General features: G+C 39.3%; 1 protein-coding gene across 2 annotated transcripts in view; it reads right to left on the bottom strand.

The window, feature by feature from the left end:
- Positions 1-21,135, bottom strand: part of spint1b (serine peptidase inhibitor, Kunitz type 1 b) — a 139,192-nt gene that overhangs the window by 115,767 nt on the left and 2,290 nt on the right. For both annotated transcript variants that reach the window (XM_081378361.1, XM_081378360.1), the window contains exons 2-3: positions 19,462-19,619; positions 18,790-18,931 (exon numbers count right to left, since the gene is read on the bottom strand). In XM_081378361.1, the coding sequence (XP_081234487.1) occupies positions 18,790-18,931; positions 19,462-19,619 (300 nt within the window). The remainder of the gene's footprint in view (positions 1-18,789; positions 18,932-19,461; positions 19,620-21,135) is intronic.

Below are 21,135 nucleotides of genomic sequence, written 5' to 3'. Positions count from 1 at the left end.
TGAAAAAACACGAAAAAAATGACTGACACATGACTTTGATTGGAAATTAGTACCCCTAAACATCAATATTTTCGCATTTGGGCATTGGCGTATAGCTATCGACCTATGTTTCCAAACTTCTGACGGTGGTTTCGTCTCGATCGGACTAGCGGTTTCGAAGATATAGCCAAATGTTTTTTAAGCGCTAAATCACAACGCTACACAAACCGTAAGGCAAAACCTAGCATGTTTGGTATCGTAGGACTCGGCAACGATTCAGGAGTCTAAAAAGATGAGTTTCGTGAAAATAAGTCGACCACACCCAAAGTTATAAGCATTTGAAAAAAAAAATTCACCACTAGGTGGCGCTGTTTCGAAACTTCTCAGGCTCATTCAGGGCATTGTGCTGATGACCCATACCACGTTTCGTAACAATCCGTTCATGCGTTCATAAAATACAGAATTTTAGCACAAAATTCAAAATGGCCGACAGCCAAAATGACCGATATGGTCAAATTGGATATCAGTCGACTCGGCATGTTGCCCTGAATCTAACGAGACCAATTGTATGATTTTTGGACAAACTGTTCAGAAGTAATAAGCAAAAATAGCCATTTTTCATATCTCCGGACCAGTAGGTGGCGCTGCGCCGAAACACAGCATGTAGCCTCAGGTCATGCTTGTGAGTACATGTACCAAGTTTGGTCTGAATACGATAAACCGTTGCGGAGATACGGCCTTACGACTGTTTTTGCTAGCGCTACGTAAAATATATTTGTGCGTTTATTGAAAACGGTTTGACGAATCCATTTGAATTCCATAACTTTTTGTCAGCACTACCTGAAGATGATCTGGTTCAATTTTCGTGCAAATCGGACAAACCGTCTAGGACGAGTTCGAAAAAGTAGCTTTTTTTGAAAATTCAAGATGGCGGCCATATTTTTATGACGGCAAATGACGTCATAGGGTGCTATCGAATCGCCATGAGCTCAGGAATCAGAGGAGAAAAGAATTTCGCTGATTGGCCTTACGGTTCAAAAGTTATTAGCAAAATAAAAGTGAAACTTTGGACAGGTGGTGGCGCTAGAGGGAATGACTTAGAAACACCAAAATTGGTGTATTTAATGTTGAGACGGTCCTCTATCAGAATGTCAAACCAAAACAACTTTCCCGCAATCGGTTCTATGGGCTGCCATAGACTCCCATGGCGGAAGAATAATAATAATAATAAATATAGCTGCAAGCAGCCATTACCGGGGCCAAGCAGAATAAGACGACAAGACATGCCAACATGTCTGAAAGTGTCAGACCAACTGTAACAATGAGCAATTAAAGACATTTAAAGAGGATTTTAGGCAAAATGCCTGAAAAATCATAGAAACAATAATTAAAAATATGATTTGATGGATTATCACTTTCGACCAATAGGTGGCGCAGTTACAAAACTGATGTGATGTGGTCAGAGTGAAGTGACAATGACACATACAAAGATTGGTGTCAATATATCAAGGCATTGCAGAGATAAAGCCTTAATTATTGCTATTAGCATCATGCCTCAACTTTGCTGCTGCGCTATACGAAAACGGTTTCGTCTATCGACACGAAATCCATAACTTTTAGTCGGCACGGTCTGGAGATGATACGATTCGATTTTGGTGAAAATCGGACTAACGGTCTAGGAGGAGTTCGAAAAAGTAGGTTTTGACTGAAAATCAAGATGGCGGACAGGAAGTTTGGCCAAATAAGGAAAACTTGGTATCTATGTTCTCGGCTTGACCCAAGGAATCTATTAAGACCCGTGGCATTTCAATAGCCAGATTTATTCAAAAGTTATTAGCCTTTTTGGAAATTTTGTTATAACTTTTGACCACTAGGTGGCGCTGTCTTGAAATATTTTGGTTGCCTTCAGGGGATGGTGCTGATGACACAATCTGAGTTTCGTAATATTACACCAATGCATTTGTTTAGTATAGCATTTTATTTCACAAAACTGTATTGAAGTCAATGGGAATTTCATATTTTGTTCAATTATAGCGCCACCAAGAGGCTCAGTCCCACAATTTTTTTTACGTGTCCTCAGAGTGAGCCCATACATATGTGTGTCAATTTTGGTGAAAATATCTCAATTCACTTCGGAGTTATAGACATTTATATGAAAAAACACGAAAAAAATGACTGACACATGACTTTGATTGGAAATTAGTACCCCTAAACATCAATATTTTCGCATTTGGGCATTGGCGTATAGCTATCGACCTATGTTTCCAAACTTCTGACGGTGGTTTCGTCTCGATCGGACTAGCGGTTTCAAAGATATAGCCAAATGTTTTTTAAGCGCTAAATCACAACGCTACACAAACCGTAAGGCGAAACCTAGCATGTTTGGTATCGTAGGACTCGGCAACGATTCAGGAGTCTAAAAAGATGAGTTTCGTGAAAATAAGTCGATCACACCCAAAGTTATAAGCATTTGAAAAAAAAAAATCACCACTAGGTGGCGCTGTTTCGAAACTTCTCACACTCCTTCAGGACATCGTGCTGATGACCCATACCAAGTTTCGTAACAATCCGTTCATGCGTTCTTAAAATACAGCATTTTAGCACAAAATTCAAAATGGCCGACAGTCAAATTGGCCGATATGGCAAAATTGGATATCAGTCGACTCGGCATGACGCCCTGAATCTATCAAGACCAATTTTATGATTTTTGGACAAACTGTTCAGAAGTTATAAGCAAAAATAGCCATTTTTCATATCTCCGGACCTGTAGGTGGCGCTGTGCCGAAACGCAGCATGTAGCCTCAGGTCATGCTTGTGAGTACATGTACCAAGTTTGGTCTGAATACGATAAACCGTTGCGGAGATACGGCCTTACGACTGTTTTTGCAAGCGCTACGTAAAATTTGTTCGAGCGTTTATCGAAAACGGTTTGACGAATCAACAAGATTTTAATAACTTTTTGTCACCCCTGCCTGAAGATGATCCGATTCAATTTTCGTGCAAATCGGACAAACCGTCTAGGACGAGTTCGAAAAAGTACCTTTTTAGGAAAATTCAAAATGGCGGCCATGTTTTTATGACGGAAAATGACGATATAGGGTGCAATCGAATCGTCATGAGCTCAGGAATCAGAGGAAAAAAGGATTTCGCTGATTGGCCTTACGGTTCAAAAGTTATTAGCAAAGTAAAAGTGAAACTTTGGACAGGTGGTGGCGCTAGAGGGAATGACTTAGAAACACCAAAATTGGTGTACTTAATGTTGGGACTGTCCTCTATCAGAATGTCAAACCAAAACAACTTTCCCGCAATCGGTTCTATGGGCTGCCATAGACTCCCATGGCGGAAGAAGAAGAATAATAATAAGAACGGGAACAGATACAATAGGTGCCTCCGCACCTTCGGTGCTTGGCCCCTAATAATAATAATAATAAATATAGCTGCAAGCAGCAATTACCGGGGCCAAGCAGAATAAGACGACAAGACATGCCGACATGTCTGAAAGTGTCAGACCAACTGCAACAATGAGCAATTAAAGACATTTAAAGAGGATTTTAGACGAAATGGCTGAAAAATCATAGAAACAGTCAATAAAAATATGATTTAATGGATTATCACTTTCGACAAATAGGTGGCACAGTTACAAAACTGATGTGATGTGGTCAGAGTGAGGAGACAATGACACATACAAAGTTTGGTGTCAATATGTCAAGGCATTGCAGAGATAAAGCCTGAATAGTGCTATTAGCATCATGCCTCAAATTTGCTGCTGCGCTATACGAAAACGGTTTCGTCAATTGACACGAAATCCATAACTTTTAGTCGGCACAGTCTGGGGATGATACGATTCGATTTTGGTGAAAATCGGACAAACGGTGTGGGAGGAGTTCGAAAAAGTAGGTTTTGAATGAAAATAGCATTTTATCTCACAAAACTGTATTGAAGTCAATGGGAATTTCATGTTTTGTTCTATTATAGCGCCACCAAGAGGCTCAGTCCCACAATTTTTTTTACGTGTCCTCAGAGTGAGCCCATACATATGTGTGTCAGTTTTGGTGAAAATATCTCAATTTGCTTTAGAGTTATAAACATTTATATGAAAAAACACGTAAAAAATGACTGACACATGACTTTGTTTGAATTTTACTACCCCTAAACATCAATATTTTCGCATTTGGGCATTGGCATATAGCTATCGACCTATGTTTCCAAACTTCTGACGGTGGTTTCGTCTCGATCGGACAAGCGGTTTCGAAGATATAGCCTAATGTTTTTTAAGCGCTAAATCACAACGCTACACAAACCGTAAGGCGAAACCTAGCATGTTTGGTATCGTAGGACTCGGCAAGGTTTCAGGAGTCTAATTAGATGAGTCTCGTGAAAATAAGTCGACCGCACCCAAAGTTATAAGCATTTGAAAAAAAAAATTCCCCACTAGGTGGCGCTGTTTCGAAACTTCTCACACTCCTTCAGGACATCGTGCTGATGACCCATGCCAAGTTTCGTAACAATCCGTTCATGCGTTCATAAAATACAGCATTTTAGCACATAATTCAAAATGGCCGACAGTCAAAATGGCCGATATGGTAAAATTGGATATCAGTCGACTCGGCATGTCGCCCTGAATCTAACGAGACCAATTTTATGATTTTTGGACAAACTGTTCAGAAGTTATAAGCAAAAATAGCCATTTTTCATATCTCCGGACCAGTAGGTGGCGCTGCGCCGAAACGCAGCATGTAGCCTCAGGTCATGCTTGTGATGACATGTACCAAGTTTGGTCTGAATACGATAAACCGTTGCAGAGATACAGCCTTACGACTGTTTTTGCAGGCGCTACGTAAAATTTGTTCGTGCGTTTATTGAAAACGGTTTGACGAATCAATTTGAATTCCATAACTTTTGGTCAGCACTGCCTGAAGATGATCTGGTTCAATTTTCGTGCAAATCGGACAAACCGTCTAGGACGAGTTCGAAAAAGTAGCTTTTTCAGAAAATTAAAAATGGCGGCCATATTTATATGACGGAAAATGACGTCATAGGGTGCAATCGAATCGGCATGAGCTCAGAAATAAGAGGAAAAAAGAATTTTGTTGATTGGCCTTACGGTTCAAAAGTTATTAGCAAAATAAAAGTGAAACTTTGGACAGGTGGTGGCGCTAGAGGGAATGACTTAGAAACACAAAAATTGGTGTATTTAATGTTGGGACTGTCCTCTATCAGAATGTCAAACCAAAACAACTTTCCCGCAATCGGTTCTATGGGCTGCCATAGACTCCCATGGCGGAAGAAGAAGAAGAATAATAATAAATATAGCTGCAAGCAGCAATTACCGGGGCCAAGCAGAATAAGACGACAAGACATGCCAACATGTCTGAAAGTGTCAGACCAACTGCAACAATGAGCAATTAAAGACATTTAAAGAGGATTTTAGGCGAAATGGCTGAAAAATCATGTAAAAAGTGATTCAAAATATGATTTAATGGATTGTCACTTTTTACCAAAAGGTGGCGCTGTTAAGAAATTGATGTGGTGTGGTCAGAGTAAGGAGACAGTGACACATACAAAGTTGTGTGTCAATATGTCGAGGCATTGCAGATATAAAGCCTGAATAGTCATTTTGGCATCATGCCTCAACTTTGCTGCTGTGCTATACGAAAACGGTTTCATCAATCGACACGAAATCCATAACTTTTTGTCGGCACAGTCTGGAGATGATACGATTCGATTTTGGTGAAAATCGGACAAACGGTCTAGGAGGAGTTCGAAAAAGTAGGTTTTGAATGAAAATCAAGATGGCGGACAGGAAGTTTGGCCAAATAAGGAAAACTTGGTATCTATGTTCTCGGCTTGACCCAAGGAATCTATTAAGACCCGTGGCATTTCAATAGCCAGATTTATTCAAAAGTTATTAGCCTTTTTGGAAATTTTGTTATAACTTTTGACCACTAGGTGGCGCTGTCTTGAAATATTTTGGTTGCCTTCAGGGGATGGTGCTGATGACACAATCTGAGTTTCGTAATATTACACCAATGCATTTGTTTAGTATAGCATTTTATTTCACAAAACTGTATTGAAGTCAATGGGAATTTCATATTTTGTTCAATTATAGCGCCACCAAGAGGCTCAGTCCCACAATTTTTTTTACGTGTCCTCAGAGTGAGCCCATACATATGTGTGTCAATTTTGGTGAAAATATCTCAATTCGCTTCGGAGTTATAGACATTTATATGAAAAAACACGAAAAAAATGACTGACACATGACTTTGATTGGAAATTAGTACCCCTAAACATCAATATTTTCGCATTTGGGCATTAGCGTATAGCTATCGACCTATGTTTCCAAACTTCTGACGGTGGTTTCGTCTCGATCGGACTAGCGGTTTCAAAGATATAGCCAAATGTTTTTTAAGCGCTAAATCACAACGCTACACAAACCGTAAGGCGAAACCTAGCATGTTTGGTATCGTAGGACTCGGCAACGATTCAGGAGTCTAAAAAGATGAGTTTCGTGAAAATAAGTCGACCACACCCAAAGTTATAAGCATTTGGAAAAAAAAATTCACCACTAGGTGGCGCTGTTTCGAAACTTCTCAGGCTCATTCAGGGCATTGTGCTGATGACCCATACCACGTTTCGTAACAATCCGTTCATGCGTTCATAAAATACAGAATTTTAGCACAAAATTCAAAATGGCCGACAGCCAAAATGACCGATATGGTCAAATTGGATATCAGTCGACTCGGCATGTTGCCCTGAATCTAACGAGACCAATTTTATGATTTTTGGACAAACTGTTCAGAAGTTATAAGCAAAAATAGCCATTTTTCATATCTCCGGACCAGTAGGTGGCACTGCGCCGAAACACAGCATGTAGCCTCAGGTCATGCTTGTGAGTACAAGTACCAAGTTTGGTCTGAATACGATAAACCGTTGCGGAGATATGGCCTTACGACTGTTTTTGCTGGCGCTACGTAAAATGTATTCGTGCGTTTATCGAAAACGGTTTGACGAATCAATTTGAATTCCATAACTTTTTGTCAGCACTACCTTAAGATGATCTGGTTCAATTTTCGTGCAAATCGGACAAACCGTCTAGGACGAGTTCGAAAAAGTAGCTTTTTTTGAAAATTCAAGATGGCGGCCATATTTTTATGACGGAAAATGACGTCATAGGGTGCAATCGAATCGCCATGAGCTCAGGTATCAGAGGAAAAAAGAATTTCGCTGATTGGCCTTACGGTTCAAAAGTTATTAGCAAAATAAAAGTGAAACTTTGGACAGGTGGTGGCGCTAGAGGGAATGACTTAGAAACACCAAAATTGGTGTATTTAATGTTGAGACGGTCCTCTATCAGAATGTCAAACCAAAACAACTTTCCCGCAATCGGTTCTATGGGCTGCCATAGACTCCCATGGCGGAAGAATAATAATAATAATAATAATAATAATAATAAGAAACGGAACAGATACAATAGGTGCCTCCGCACCTTCGGTGCTTGGCCCCTAATAATAAGAAACGGAACAGATACAATAGGTGCCTCCGCACCTTCGGTGCTTGGCCCCTAATAATAAGAAACGGAACAGATACAATAGGTGCCTCCGCACCTTCGGTGCTTGGCCCCTAATAATAATAATAATAATAAGAAACGGAACAGATACAATAGGTGCCTCCGCACCTTCGGTGCTTGGCCCCTAATAATAAGAAACGGAACAGATACAATAGGTGCCTCCGCACCTTCGGTGCTTGGCCCCTAATAATAATAATAATAAGAAACGGAACAGATACAATAGGTGCCTCCGCACCTTCGGTGCTTGGCCCCTAATAATAAGAACGCGAACAGAAACAATAGGTGCCTCCGCACCTTCGGTGCTTGGCCCCTAAATAGCTGCAAGCAGCAATTACCGGGGCCAAGCAGAATAAGACGACAAGACATGCCAACATGTCTGAAAGTGTCAGACCAACTGCAACAATGAGCAATTAAAGACATTTAAAGAGGATTTTAGACGAAATGGCTGAAAAATCATAGAAACAGCAATTAAAAATATGATTTAATTGATTATCACTTTTGACAAATAGGTGGCACAGTTACAAAACTGATGTGATGTGGTCAGAGTGAAGTGACAATGACACATACAAAGTTTGGTGTCAATATGTCAAGGCATTGCAGAGATAAAGCCTGAATAGTGCTTTTATCATCATGCCTCAAATTTGCTGCTGCGCTATACGAAAACGGTTTCGTCAATCGACACGAAATCCATAACTTTTAGTCGGCACAGTCTGGAGATGATATGATTCGATTTTGGTGAAAATCGGACAAACGGTGTGGGAGGAGTTCGAAAAAGTAGGTTTTGAATAGGGGTGCAACGGATCAAAAAACTCACGGTTCGGATCGTTTCTCGGATCAGAGTCACGGATCGGATAATTTTTCGGATCAGCAAAAAAAAAAGACAAGACAAGATAAATAAACACAAGTTTTGTCTTTTTGTTTATTAACATTTTTAAAATATTAAATTAAAATATATAAAATCAACAGTGGGTGCGCGACGGGTTCATTCCATGAAGCGTGACTATAAACACACTGATTGTGTTTGTGATGGCTTTAGCCCGGTCTGATTGTGCAACGTTGAGCAGCCTTCGTTTTCACTCCTGTCAGCGAAACACCGGGGTGATGTCGCTTCAAATGCGTGGCCATGCTTGATGTGTTTCCACGGATGTCCCGATACCACTTTTTCACTTCCGATACGATACCGATGCCGCAGCATATCGGCTATTTGCCGATACCGATATCAATCCGATATTTTTATTTTATTCTTGAACTAATACTACTAATAATAAAATATATGGAAGCACTTTGCTCAATTAGCCACATAAAAACATCTCACTCAAATGGAGAACAAATACTTCTCCAGTATATAGTCCACAACAACAGTTGATAATGAAAGACTGTCACCCTTTATTCAAAAGACCTTGAGATATGTTTGGTAATTGTAGGCTACTTGAATGAATTTAAAATCAATTTGCTATATTTCAGATCAATATATTTGTTTCCTTAAAATTTTAATTAACTTTAACGTTATTCTCATCTGAATTATAAATCATTTATTTCTGTATAAAATGATAGCCTACTACCATTAAAAACACATTTGATTTTCTTTTTTAATCAATGTAGAATGTGTAACTTCAAAATAAACAGATTACTCTGTTTGAGGACAAGAAATGAAAACCAATGCAATAAAATGAATAAGATGAGATAATTTTTGTTTTTAAACAGCATGTGTCTGTCTGTGTGTGTGTGTGTGTGTGTGTGTGTGTGTGTGATTGTTCGATCGCGCCCGTGCCTCTCTCCCTCTCTCCCTCTCTGTCTGACACACACACACACACACACACACACACACACACACACATTCCAGCATACATCGCAGCCTGTTCATTTTGCTGCGTTCATATTTTTTTACAGTTTATGGTTCACACCAAACGCGAATAGAGAGTCAAATTCGCGTCTAGTTGATGCTTGAACAGTTTGAATCCTTTCGCGCGTCCAAAGCGAATAGGACGCGCCGCGTGCGTATAATGATAAAGCGAGCGTTTGAAGCGAAATAGACGCGTGTTCCAGGGAAGCCAAAATGCTCCCATACAGGGGATTTAAATGACGCGGGGCGTTCAAGCTCCTCCGTTCCTTCACTCTCCATGACCACGCTGTGTGTGGACTGAACATGCGCACAACTTTTTTTTTTTCATAAATTAATCCGCGGATCACGTGTGTGCCGAACCGAAGATATTGATCCGAACGGATCACGGATCAATGATGATCCGTTGCACCACTAGTTTTGAATGAAAATAGCATTTTATTTCACAAAACTGTATTGAAGTCAATGGGAATTTCATGTTTTGTTCTATTATAGCGCCACCAAGAGGCTCAGTCACACCATTTTTTTTATGTGTCCTCAGAGTGAGCCCATACATATATGTGTCGATTTTGGTGCAAAAATCTCAATTTGCTTCGGAGTTATAGACATTTATATGAAAAAACACGAAAAAAATGACTGACACATGACTTTGATTGGAAATTAGTACCCCTAAACATCAATATTTTCGCATTTGGGCATTGGCATATAGCTATCGACCTATGTTTCCAAACTTCTGACGGTGGTTTCGTCTCGATCGGACAAACGGTTTCGAAGATATAGCCTAATGTTTTTTAAGCGCTAAATCACAACGCTACACAAACCGTAAGGCGAAACCTAGCATGTTTGGTATCGTAGGACTCGGCAAGGTTTCAGGAGTCTAATTAGATGAGTCTCGTGAAAATAAGTCGACCAAACCCAAAGTTATAAGCGTTTGAAAAAAAAAATTCACCACTAGGTGGCGCTGTTTCGAAACTTCTCACGCTCCTTCAGGACATCGTGCTGATGACCCATGCCAAGTTTTGTAACAATCCGTTCATGCGTTCCTAAAATACAGCATTTTAGCACAAAATTCAAAATGGCCGACAGCCAAAATGGCTGATTGGGGAAAATATGATAATGATATCAGTCGACTCAGCATAATGCCCTGAATCAAAAGAGACCACTTTTATGATTTTTGGACAAACGGTTCAGAAGTTATAAGCAAAAATAGCCATTTTTCATATCTCCGGACCAGTAGGTGGCGCTGCATCGAAACGCAGCATGTTGTCTCAGGTCATGCTTGTGATGATATGTACCAAGTTTGGTCTGAATATGATAAAGTGTTGAGGAGATACAGACTTGTGTCTGTTTTCGCAAGCGCTACATAAAATTTGTTTGCATGGTATTCGAGAACGGTTCGACGAATCAACACGAATTCCATAACTTTTTGTAGGCATGGTCTGAAGATGATCTGATTCAATTTTCGTGAAAATTGGAGCAACGGCCTAGGAGGAGTTTGAAAAAGTAGGTTTTTCGGAAAATTCAAAATGGCGGAAAAATTATTATGACGAAAAATGACGTCATATAGTGCAATCGAATCGACATGAGCTCAGGAATCAGAGGAAAAAGGAATTTTGTTTCTAGCCCTTGTGGTTCAAAAGTTATTAGCATAGACATGAGTGAAACTTTGGACAGTTGGTGGCGCTAGAGGGAATGATTTAGACACACCAAAATTGGTGTATTCAATGTTGGGACAGTCCTCTATCAGAATGTCAAACCATTACAACTTTCCCGCAATCGGTTCTATGGGCTGCCATAGACTCCCAGTCGGAACAATGAATAATAATAATAATAATAAGAACGCGAACGAAAACAATAGGTGCCTACGCACCTTCGGTGCTTGGCCCCTAATAATAATAATAAGAAACGGAACAGATACAATAGGTGCCTCCGCACCTTCGGTGCTTGGCCCCTAATAAGAAACGGAACAGATACAATAGGTGCCTCCGCACCTTCGGTGCTTGGCCCCTAATAAGAACGCGAACGGATACAATAGGTGCCTCCGCACCTTCGGTGCTTGGCCCCTAATAATAAGAAACGGAACAGATACAATAGGTGCCTCCGCACCTTCGGTGCTTGGCCCCTAATAATAAGAACGCGAACGAAAACAATAGGTGCCTACGCACCTTCGGTGCTTGGCCCCTAATAATAATAAGAACGGGAACGAAAACAATAGGTGCCTACGCACCTTCGGTGCTTGGCCCCTAATAATAAGAACCGGAACAAATACAATAGGTGCCTCCGCACCTTCGGTGCTTGGCCCCTAATAATAAGAACGGGAACGAAAACAATAGGTGCCTACGCACCTTCGGTGCTTGGCCCCTAATAATAAGAACGGGAACAGATACAATAGGTGCCTCCGCACCTTCGGTGCTTGGCCCCTAATAATAAGAAATGGAACAGATACAATAGGTGCCTCCGCACCTTCGGTGCTTGGCCCCTAATAATAAGAAACGGAACAGATACAATAGGTGCCTCCGCACCTTCGGTGCTTGGCCCCTAATAATAAGAAACGGAACAGATACAATAGGTGCCTCCGCACCTTCGGTGCTTGGCCCCTAATAATAAGAAACGGAACAGATACAATAGGTGCCTCCGCACCTTCGGTGCTTGGCCCCTAATAATAAGAAACGGAACAGATACAATAGGTGCCTCCGCACCTTCGGTGCTTGGCCCCTAATAATAAGAACGGGAACAGATACAATAGGTGCCTCCGCACCTTCGGTGCTTGGCCCCTAAATATAGCTGCAAGCAGCAATTATCGGGGCCAAGCGCAAGCAGATGACAGGATATGCCAACATGGCTGAAGGTGTCAGACCAACTGCAACAATGAGCAATTAAAGACATTTAAAGGGGATTTTAGGCGAAATGGCTGACAAATCATATAAAAAGTCATTCAAAATATGACTTAATGGATTATCACTTTCGACCAATAGGTGGAGCAGTTACAAAACTGATGTGATGTGGTCAGAGTGAAGTGACAATGACACATACAAAATTTGGTGTCAATATGTCAAGGCATTACAGAGATAAAGCCTGAATAGTGCTTTTGGCATCATGACTCAATTTTGCTGCTGCACTATACGAAAACGGCTTCGTCTATCGACACGAAATCCATAACTTTTAGGCGGCACAGTCTGGAGATGATATGATTCGATTTTGGTGAAAATCGGACAAACGGTCTAGGAGGAATTCGAAAAAGTAGGTTTTGAATGAAAATCAAGATGGCGGACTGGAAGTTTGGCCAAATAAGGAGAACTTGGTATCTATGTTGTCGGCTTGACCCAAGGAATCTATTAAGACCAGTGGCATTTCGATAGGCCGATTTATTCAAAAGTTATTAGCCTTTTTAGAAATTTTGTTATAACTTTTGACCACTAGGTGGCGCTGTCTCGAAATATTTGGGTACCTTCAGGGGATGGTGCTGATGGCACATTCTGAGTTTCGTAATATTACACCTATGCATTTGTTAAGTATAGCATTTTATTTCACAAAACTGTATTAATGTCAATGGGAATTTCATGTTTTGTTCTATTATAGCACCACCAATTTGTTTTATGTGTCCTCAGAGTGAGCCCATACGTATGTGTGTCAATTTTGGTGAAGATATCTCAATTCACTTCGGATTTATAGACATTTATATGAAAAAACACGTAAAAAATGACTGACACGTGACTTTGATTGGATTTTACTACCCCTTACTATCAATATTTTCACATTTGGGCATTGGCGTTTAGCTATCGACCTGTTTCCAAACTTCTGACGGTGGTTTCGTCTCGATCGGACTAGCGTTTTCGAAGAAAAATAGCCAAATGTTTTTAAAGCGCTAAATCACAACGCTACACAAACCTTAAGGCGAAACCTAGCATGTTTTGTATAGTAGGACTCGGCAAGGATTCAGGAGTCTAATTAGATGAGTCTCGTGAAAATAAGTTGACCACACCCAAAGTTATAAGCATTTGAAAACAAAAATTCACCACCAGGTGGCGCTGTTTCGAAACTTCTAACACTCCTTCAGGACATTGTGCTGATGACACATACCAAGTTTCGTAACAATCCGTTCATGCGTTCTTAAAATACAGCATTTTAGCACAAAATTCAAAATGGCCGACAGTCAAAATGGCCGATATGGTAAAATTGGATATCAGTCGACTCGGCATGTTGCCCTGAATCTAATGAGACCAATTTTATGATTTTTGGACAAACTGTTCAAAAGTTATAAGAAAAATGGCTATTTTTGCTTATCTCCGGACCAGTAGGTGGCGCTGCGCCGAAACGCAGCATGTAGCCTCAGGTCATGCTTGTGATGACATGTGCCAAGTTTGGTCTGAATCCAATAAAGCGTTGCGGAGATACAGCCTTACGTCTGTTTTTTCGAAAATTGCTAAGCGAATCAACTTGAATTCCATAACTTTTTGTCGGCGTGGTCTGTAGATGATCTGGTTCAATTTTCGTGAAAATCGGAGTAACGGAAGATGAGGAATCAGAAGAAATTGGAATTTTGTTTCTAGCCCTTGTGGTTCAAAAGTTATTAGCATAAACATGAGTGCAAATTTGGACAGCTGGTGGCGCTAGAGGGAATGAGTTGGAGACTCCAAATTTGCTATGGTGACTGTTCAGTCTGTCCTCTATCAGTGTGCCAAATTTCATAACTTTCCCGCAAGCGGTTCTATGGGCTGCCATAGACTCCCAGAGCGGAAGAAGAAGAAGAATTATTTTTGGTACGCCAACAGATACAATAGGTGCCTACGCACATTCTGTGCTTGGCCCCTAATAAGAACGGAAACAGATACAATAGGTGCCTCCGCACCTTCGGTGCTTGGCCCCTAATAATAATAATAAGAACGGGAACGAAAACAATATGTGCCTACGCACCTTCGGTGCTTGGCCCCTAATAAGAAATGGAACAGATACAATAGGTGCCTCCGCACCTTCGGTGCTTGGCCCCTAATAAGAACGGGAACAAACACAATAGGTGCCTACGCACCTTCGGTGCTTGGCCCCTAATAATAATAATAAGAAGAACCGGAACAAACACAATAGGTGCCTCCGCACCTTCGGTGCTTGGCCCCTAATAATAGGAACGGGAATAGATACAATCGGTGCTTGGCCCCTAATAATAGGAACGGGAACAGATACAATAGGTGCCTACGCACCTTCGGTGCTTGGCCCCTAATAATAAGAACGGGAACAGATACAATAGGTGCCTCCGCACCTTCGGTGCTTGGCCCCTAATAATAGGAACGGGAAAAGATACAATAGGTGCCTCCGCACCTTCGGTGCTTGGCCCCTAATTAACAAAATATGTATGAAAAAAAAAAAAAAGTAGCCTGTCTCTCACAGGACAAACATTGAATGTTTCCAGGATATTTCATGCAAACATCTAATTACGGTTATTCTTGTAGTTATAAGGGAAGCCAAGTTTATTTTTACATTTTTTATAACCATTATAGTTAAAATGTTAAATAACAAGTGCATGTAATATGAATATTTTTGAGAAATAAAATATTTTCTATATAATGTCTTACCTTGTTTATATACATAGTTTTGCTATGTTTCATTTTAAATTTAGTTATTCAACATATTTGTATATTCACAATGGGCATAATTGGTCGGGGGAATAAAACATTATGTATGCACCATGAGTCCAAGTCAAATATCTCTTTGTGGACAGTAAAGTATTTGTTTTATTCATTCACCAGACTGTAACACACGAGTTTCGATGTCATTGGCTCATGTAATAGTAATACACTCACTGGCCACGTTTTACCTGTTCAACTGCTTGTTAATTGCAAGTATCTAACCAGCCAATAACACAGCAGCAACTCAATGCAATTAGGCATGTCAAGTCAAGTCACCTTTATTTATATAGCGATTTTTACAATACAGATTGCATCAAAGCAGCTTCACATTGATAACATGAAAATAATACAACAAAGTTTGTTTCTAGAAGAAAATTGCATCATCGTCCACCCTAAGTAAGGCAGATCAATAATATTGTTGAATATTAAATGTCCCCATGTAAACAGGTCAAGACGAAAGACGGTGGGAAAGAAAGGTGATTTAAGTGACTTTGAACTAGCATGGTTGTTGGTGCCAGACGGGCTGGTCTGAGTATTTCAGAAACTGCCTGATCTACTGGGATTTTCACACACAACCATCTCTAGGGTTTACAGAGAATGGGCTGAAAAAGAGAAAATATCCACTGAGCGACACTTCTGTGGGCAAAATGCCTTCTTGATGCCAGAGGTCAGAAAAGAATGACCAGACTGCTTTGAGCTGATAGAAAGACAACGGTAACTCAAATAACCCCTTGTTACAACCGAGGTATGCAGAAAAGCATCTCTGCACCCACAACATGTTGAACCTTGAGGCAGACGGGCTACAACAGCAGAAGACACACTGGGTGACACACTGTCAGCTAAATACAGAAAACTGAGGCTACAATTCACACAGGCTCACCAAAATTGGCAGTAGAATAGAAGACTGACCAATAGAAGACTGGGGACATTCAGATAGTAGGGGCAGGATTTGGTGTAAACAACATGAAAGCATTGTATCTCTTCTAGGTGTAATGGTGTGAGGGATATGTGGTTGATACTTTTGGCCCCTTAGTACCATTTGAGCATCGTTTAAACACCACAGACTACCTGAGTATTGTTGCCGACCATGTCCATTCCTTTATGACCACAGTGTGCCCATTAGGGTTTTAACTATTTAGGGTTTTGGCTATTTTTCAAATAAAAGGTTTCCTGTATCATAAATTGATGAACTTTTGCTTAAAAACAATGAAAAAGGTCCTAATTCTTAATTTTCCAGTTCAATTTATTCTTCCACAATCTTGTGACTTCTATGGAAGTTTCCACTATTAGTTCCTTCCTTCCTTTAATTTCTGCTCCAAGAAACTGTTACCGTCCAATAATTTGCATTTGGAGTAGCAATCTGCACTTTTCTTCTAGTGAAGATTCTTCTTAAGGCACACTTCCTCTTCTATGAGATTGCTGAAATCTCACTAGATTATTGGTCCAGATAGCCTTGTTCTTCTGTAAGGTAGTATCACTTATCTTGTGCGACATCAAAAGTATCAAGTTGAGTTGTTTGCTCCTAAAGCTCCCTCTCTCTATCAGTCCCTCTCTCCTATACATGCATACCAAGATTTGGATTGTTCTAGAAAAGCAGTTCTAAAGAATTCCAGAAAGTTCTCAACAGTTCTAGAACGTTTTAGGAAGTGCAACTTACTTACAAGCAGTAATGTTTGTTATATGGTTGTTCACATTTTTTATCTGGGGTAACCTTTTTTTTTTTTTTTTTTTACTTTTAGCAGGATAACATGACATATCACAAAGCTCAAATCATCTCAATTTGGTTTCTTGAACATGAAAATAAGTTCACTAAACTCAAATGGCCTCCAAAGTCACTAGATCTTAATCCAATAGAGCACCACTGGAATGTGGAGGACTGAGGAATGTTTTCAGCATGGTGAATCTATGCCATGAAGAATAAAGGCCGTTCTGAAGGCAAAAGGGGGTCCAACCAAGAACTAGTAGGGTGTATCTAATAAAGTGGCCGGTGAGTGTAGATCTTAGTAGTATTTTAAGTGATATTATGTAGATCCTATAAACATCCATAAAAGTTCATTTTCATCTTTCCCCAGCTGTCTAATCAGGCAAAAACAGAAGGGTATATGCACACACTCACTAGACCGGCATATAGAACTAGCCAATTGCTTAGAAAAGTGCACACCTCTTCTCAACAAGCCACACTATTTGGGCCACCAGTTATACAGTAAGTTTAATACTTAGGGTTTGGGATTTTAACAAACTAAGTACACTAACAATGCTGGGTTATTTCAACTTATGTTTGGGTCAAATATGGACAAACCCAACCATTGGTTTAAATTAAAATTTTAAACCCAACAGTTGGGTTTGTCCATATTTGACCCAAACATGGGTTGAAACAACCCAGCATTTTTTAGAGTGAATAAGCAAGAATCACTCAAATCACCCAAATGAACATGCATTACTCATGTGCATGACGTCACAGGTTTCAAATTGCAAGGTTTTAAATGCTTTTGTGAAAACGGTTTTCAAAAGCTTGTCTTCTCAGGCCCACAAAATGCTATTGTTGTGTAAATAAAAGACCAAAACACATAAAAAGTTCTCATTTGAAAACAGTGTCGTCGTGTAAACATACCCTAATATTCCTACTGTTGTCTATGGCCTTAATGTTAATCAACCATCAAAAGGAAGAAGAGAATGGCCTTCTCCAAAATAGAACTATTCTTGTGCACTTGTAGGGACACGTAGGTGGTCCCATTCGTAATTTTAGGTTTCAGAAGGGTGCTCGCGAGAGCTCCACAGCAGACTTCTACCCGATAGTCAAAGCAGCATTTTGTTATGAATGTACCTATCTATTGATTATTTTTTTAGCACATACCTTTCTAAATGTTGTATGATTTATGACAAAATAAATAAATAATAATAATAATAATAATAATAATAATTTTAATAATTCCCCAATATAAACACATTTGTGTGAAATAAATTTGTTCTTTTCTGGATTTTTTCCCCCTGGAAAACAAGATCAAAATACTAATTAAGAAAATATTTTTTTTTGGTGATGCAATAGATTCATAGATGTGGGGTTACTTTGAGGATATTCCTCTACTTTGATGTTTTGCCAATGAGGTTAGAATTTCATTGTCTTCAATGATATCAAACAATATGTAATTACATACAGCATCACACAAATGTGCTGCTGTAGTCATGTACCAGACATGGATGTGTCACATAAATAGGGTGATTAGATGGTGAGTAAAAAGCATTTATAAATGTGATGTGATGACCGTTGCAAAAACTGACATCAATTGTACTGAAGTATACATGTGATTTTACTGTAAATTTATGGTTTCTTCACTGATTTCAGTCTTTGCGCTATATATTGAAATTTACTATAAAATACATGATCAATATTCTGCTTCCTGTCACACTGCCACTTTTTCATTTTATCGCTCTTCTTCAGTTATTTTTACCTCTCTGTTAGGCAAATGGTAACGAAGGTTGAGAACGCCATGAGTTAAAACATATTTGCTGTAATTCGTCAAGTACTTGCTATATTGTGTGTTGTTTAGCAGAGCAGTTATCCATACAGCGCAACTGTGACTCAAACTGTGCAACACGTCAAACCGGTCCTACATTCATAGAGGGAGCGGTTAGCCTTCTCAAACAATAAAAAGAGTCATCCCTAACAACACTACATTACAGAGTAATTTGTAAGCTTATGACATTTAGACCCTGAGCCTCATTCAAAGGTAAAGGTAAAAGTCTGGGAGTGGTTGGGAAAAACATGATCAAAGATAACTCACGCTCAGATTGCTCAGGAGTGAGAACCAGGACAGAAACTTGATCTGAATCAGAATGGTGTGCTGAATCCGTCACGGTCAGTTTGAACTCATACACCCCAGGCATCAGGTTGGACACCCTTATCTGGTCCGACAAATCAGTTTTCTGTGGAGCAGTTGTTTAGAAACAGATAAGATGTTGGGTTTTATTCCTATTATGCCATAAAGCAACAGAGTCATAGGTGACAAAAATTAGCAAGTCTGTTGCTACTTGTCATCCGATCTGGGTCTTAAAGGCAAAACCACTGAGAACACATTGGGAAAGTGGCATTTCATTCCATCGAATTGCAATAAAATTATAATTAGTCCTAATTAAAGGGATAGTTCAGCCAAAAATAAAATTCTGTCACAATTTTGAAGAATGTTGGTAAGCAAACCGTTTTGGTTACATTTGACTTCAGTATGGACAAAAAATGTTTATGTTCTAAAGAAGAAAGTAAGTCAAGTGTAAAACTACATGAGGGTGAGTAAATGACAGATTTTTTTTTTTTTTTTTTTTTTTTGGTGAACTATCCATTTAAGATGACAAAGAAACAGTTCTTCAATAAGCTTTTAAATTAATCTTAGCATCATAACTGGAAACATAATTACAACAACAACATTAATATCACAACATGTCTGATCATATTCTCATACTTCCATCTTGACAGATTCATCTCCACGGATGAGGCTCCATTCGTAGTTTACGATCTCCCTATCATCCCAACTCTCAATGCCATTCAGCAACACCTCCTCATGAGGCTGGACCACCACATCTCGTCCAGCATTGGCAATGGGAGCTTTGTCCTTCTTATCTGAAGAAATTTCATATTATTGTTAAAATGACAATCACTCAGATTTCAATAAGAATGAAATTAATTTAATTGCACCTAGCTTGATTAAAGACAAATAATCCATCTTTTATAAATCCAAAAATAAAAAGATACCCCGAGGTACCAGGGATCTTCAGATCAGAACCCTCTAGAGAACTTCTAGGCACCCTTTCAAAAAGTCACAAAATGAAACCCACATATTCCTGCAAAAATTCTAGAAAAGAGTCATACATGTCTGTCTAGTGTGCGTTTACATTGAAAAATGCGCTCTGTGTGAACGGCCCCTGACGGACCCCAAATGGTGGTTCACCCAAAAATTCTGTCATTAATTACTCGCCCTCATGTTGTTCCAAATGTTGTTGTCTTTGTAACACAAATTAAGATATTTTTAATGAAATCTGAGCGAATTTTGTCCCTTCATTGACAGCTACACAACTGTGGTTTGACACTTCAAAAAGTTCATAAAGAGATTGTAAAACTAATCCATATGAATATGTGAAAAAAAGCCTAAATTAAATCTGATTAGCTTAACCCTTTATCGGGCGAGGAACCATATTTGGTAACTTAATCGCGCATTCAAACTGAGTCTCCCCTGCCTGTTTGCGTTGTCATATGAGCGCATAGATTTCTCCTAGCCAATCAGCGAAGATCAGGCTACGTCACTGATAGTCACATGATGGCATCTGACCAATCAGAAGTTGCGCGGAGCATTTCAAACTTCAGTGTCATTCCGGATATTGGAAAGTGAGGTTATGCGCTACTACCTACTCCCACATCAGCGCTAATAACTTCAAAACAAAAAATTGTGAGTTGATGAAACTCACACATTCTATGGTTGAATAGTTGTGCAACATGTTGAGATAGGTGTTGTTTGCATAGATTTCTTGAAAGTATTGACATTTGTGGCATGAAAAATGGTGAGACCATATTTGATCATACGCCCTGTTCAGGTAAGATTAGAGAATGTCCATATTTAGACATACGCCCTATACGTATAGAAAAGCCGTACTAGGGTATTTTTTCTACAAATAATGCATTATAACCACAGTCTATGATTATAACGTAGGACAATAGTATTTACTAGTGCATTGGATGTTATCACAGGTTTGAATGACATTATAAAGTGATCCAGTGGGAAACGTAACACATTTATAGACATTTTATATTGCCATAGATATTGAAATATGTGTGGTTTTGGTCAGTTTTATGACCTTTATAACAGTTTTTAATACTTATAATGATATTTTGCACTTCTTATTATATATTTACCCTTTATGTGTAAGTTTTATGCCCTTGAAACAGTTTTTATCATAGTTAAATGCCATGTATTGGTGTTTTTTTTTTACTGTGAGACTTATTACTGCTAAAATAAGTGGTACCACCAGTACTTGACCATACCAAAGATCAGTAGTACAGATCTTTTATAAATGTATACATTTATTTATAACATTTATAAATGCACAAATGTGCATTTATAAAATATGAATCATATTAGATG

Source organism: Scardinius erythrophthalmus (genome assembly GCF_964197995.2).
Source record: "Scardinius erythrophthalmus genome assembly, chromosome: 11".
Taxonomy (NCBI): domain Eukaryota; kingdom Metazoa; phylum Chordata; class Actinopteri; order Cypriniformes; family Leuciscidae; genus Scardinius; species Scardinius erythrophthalmus.
Note: the sequence above shows the minus strand (reverse complement) of the source record. Positions and strands in the feature narration are given on the sequence as shown.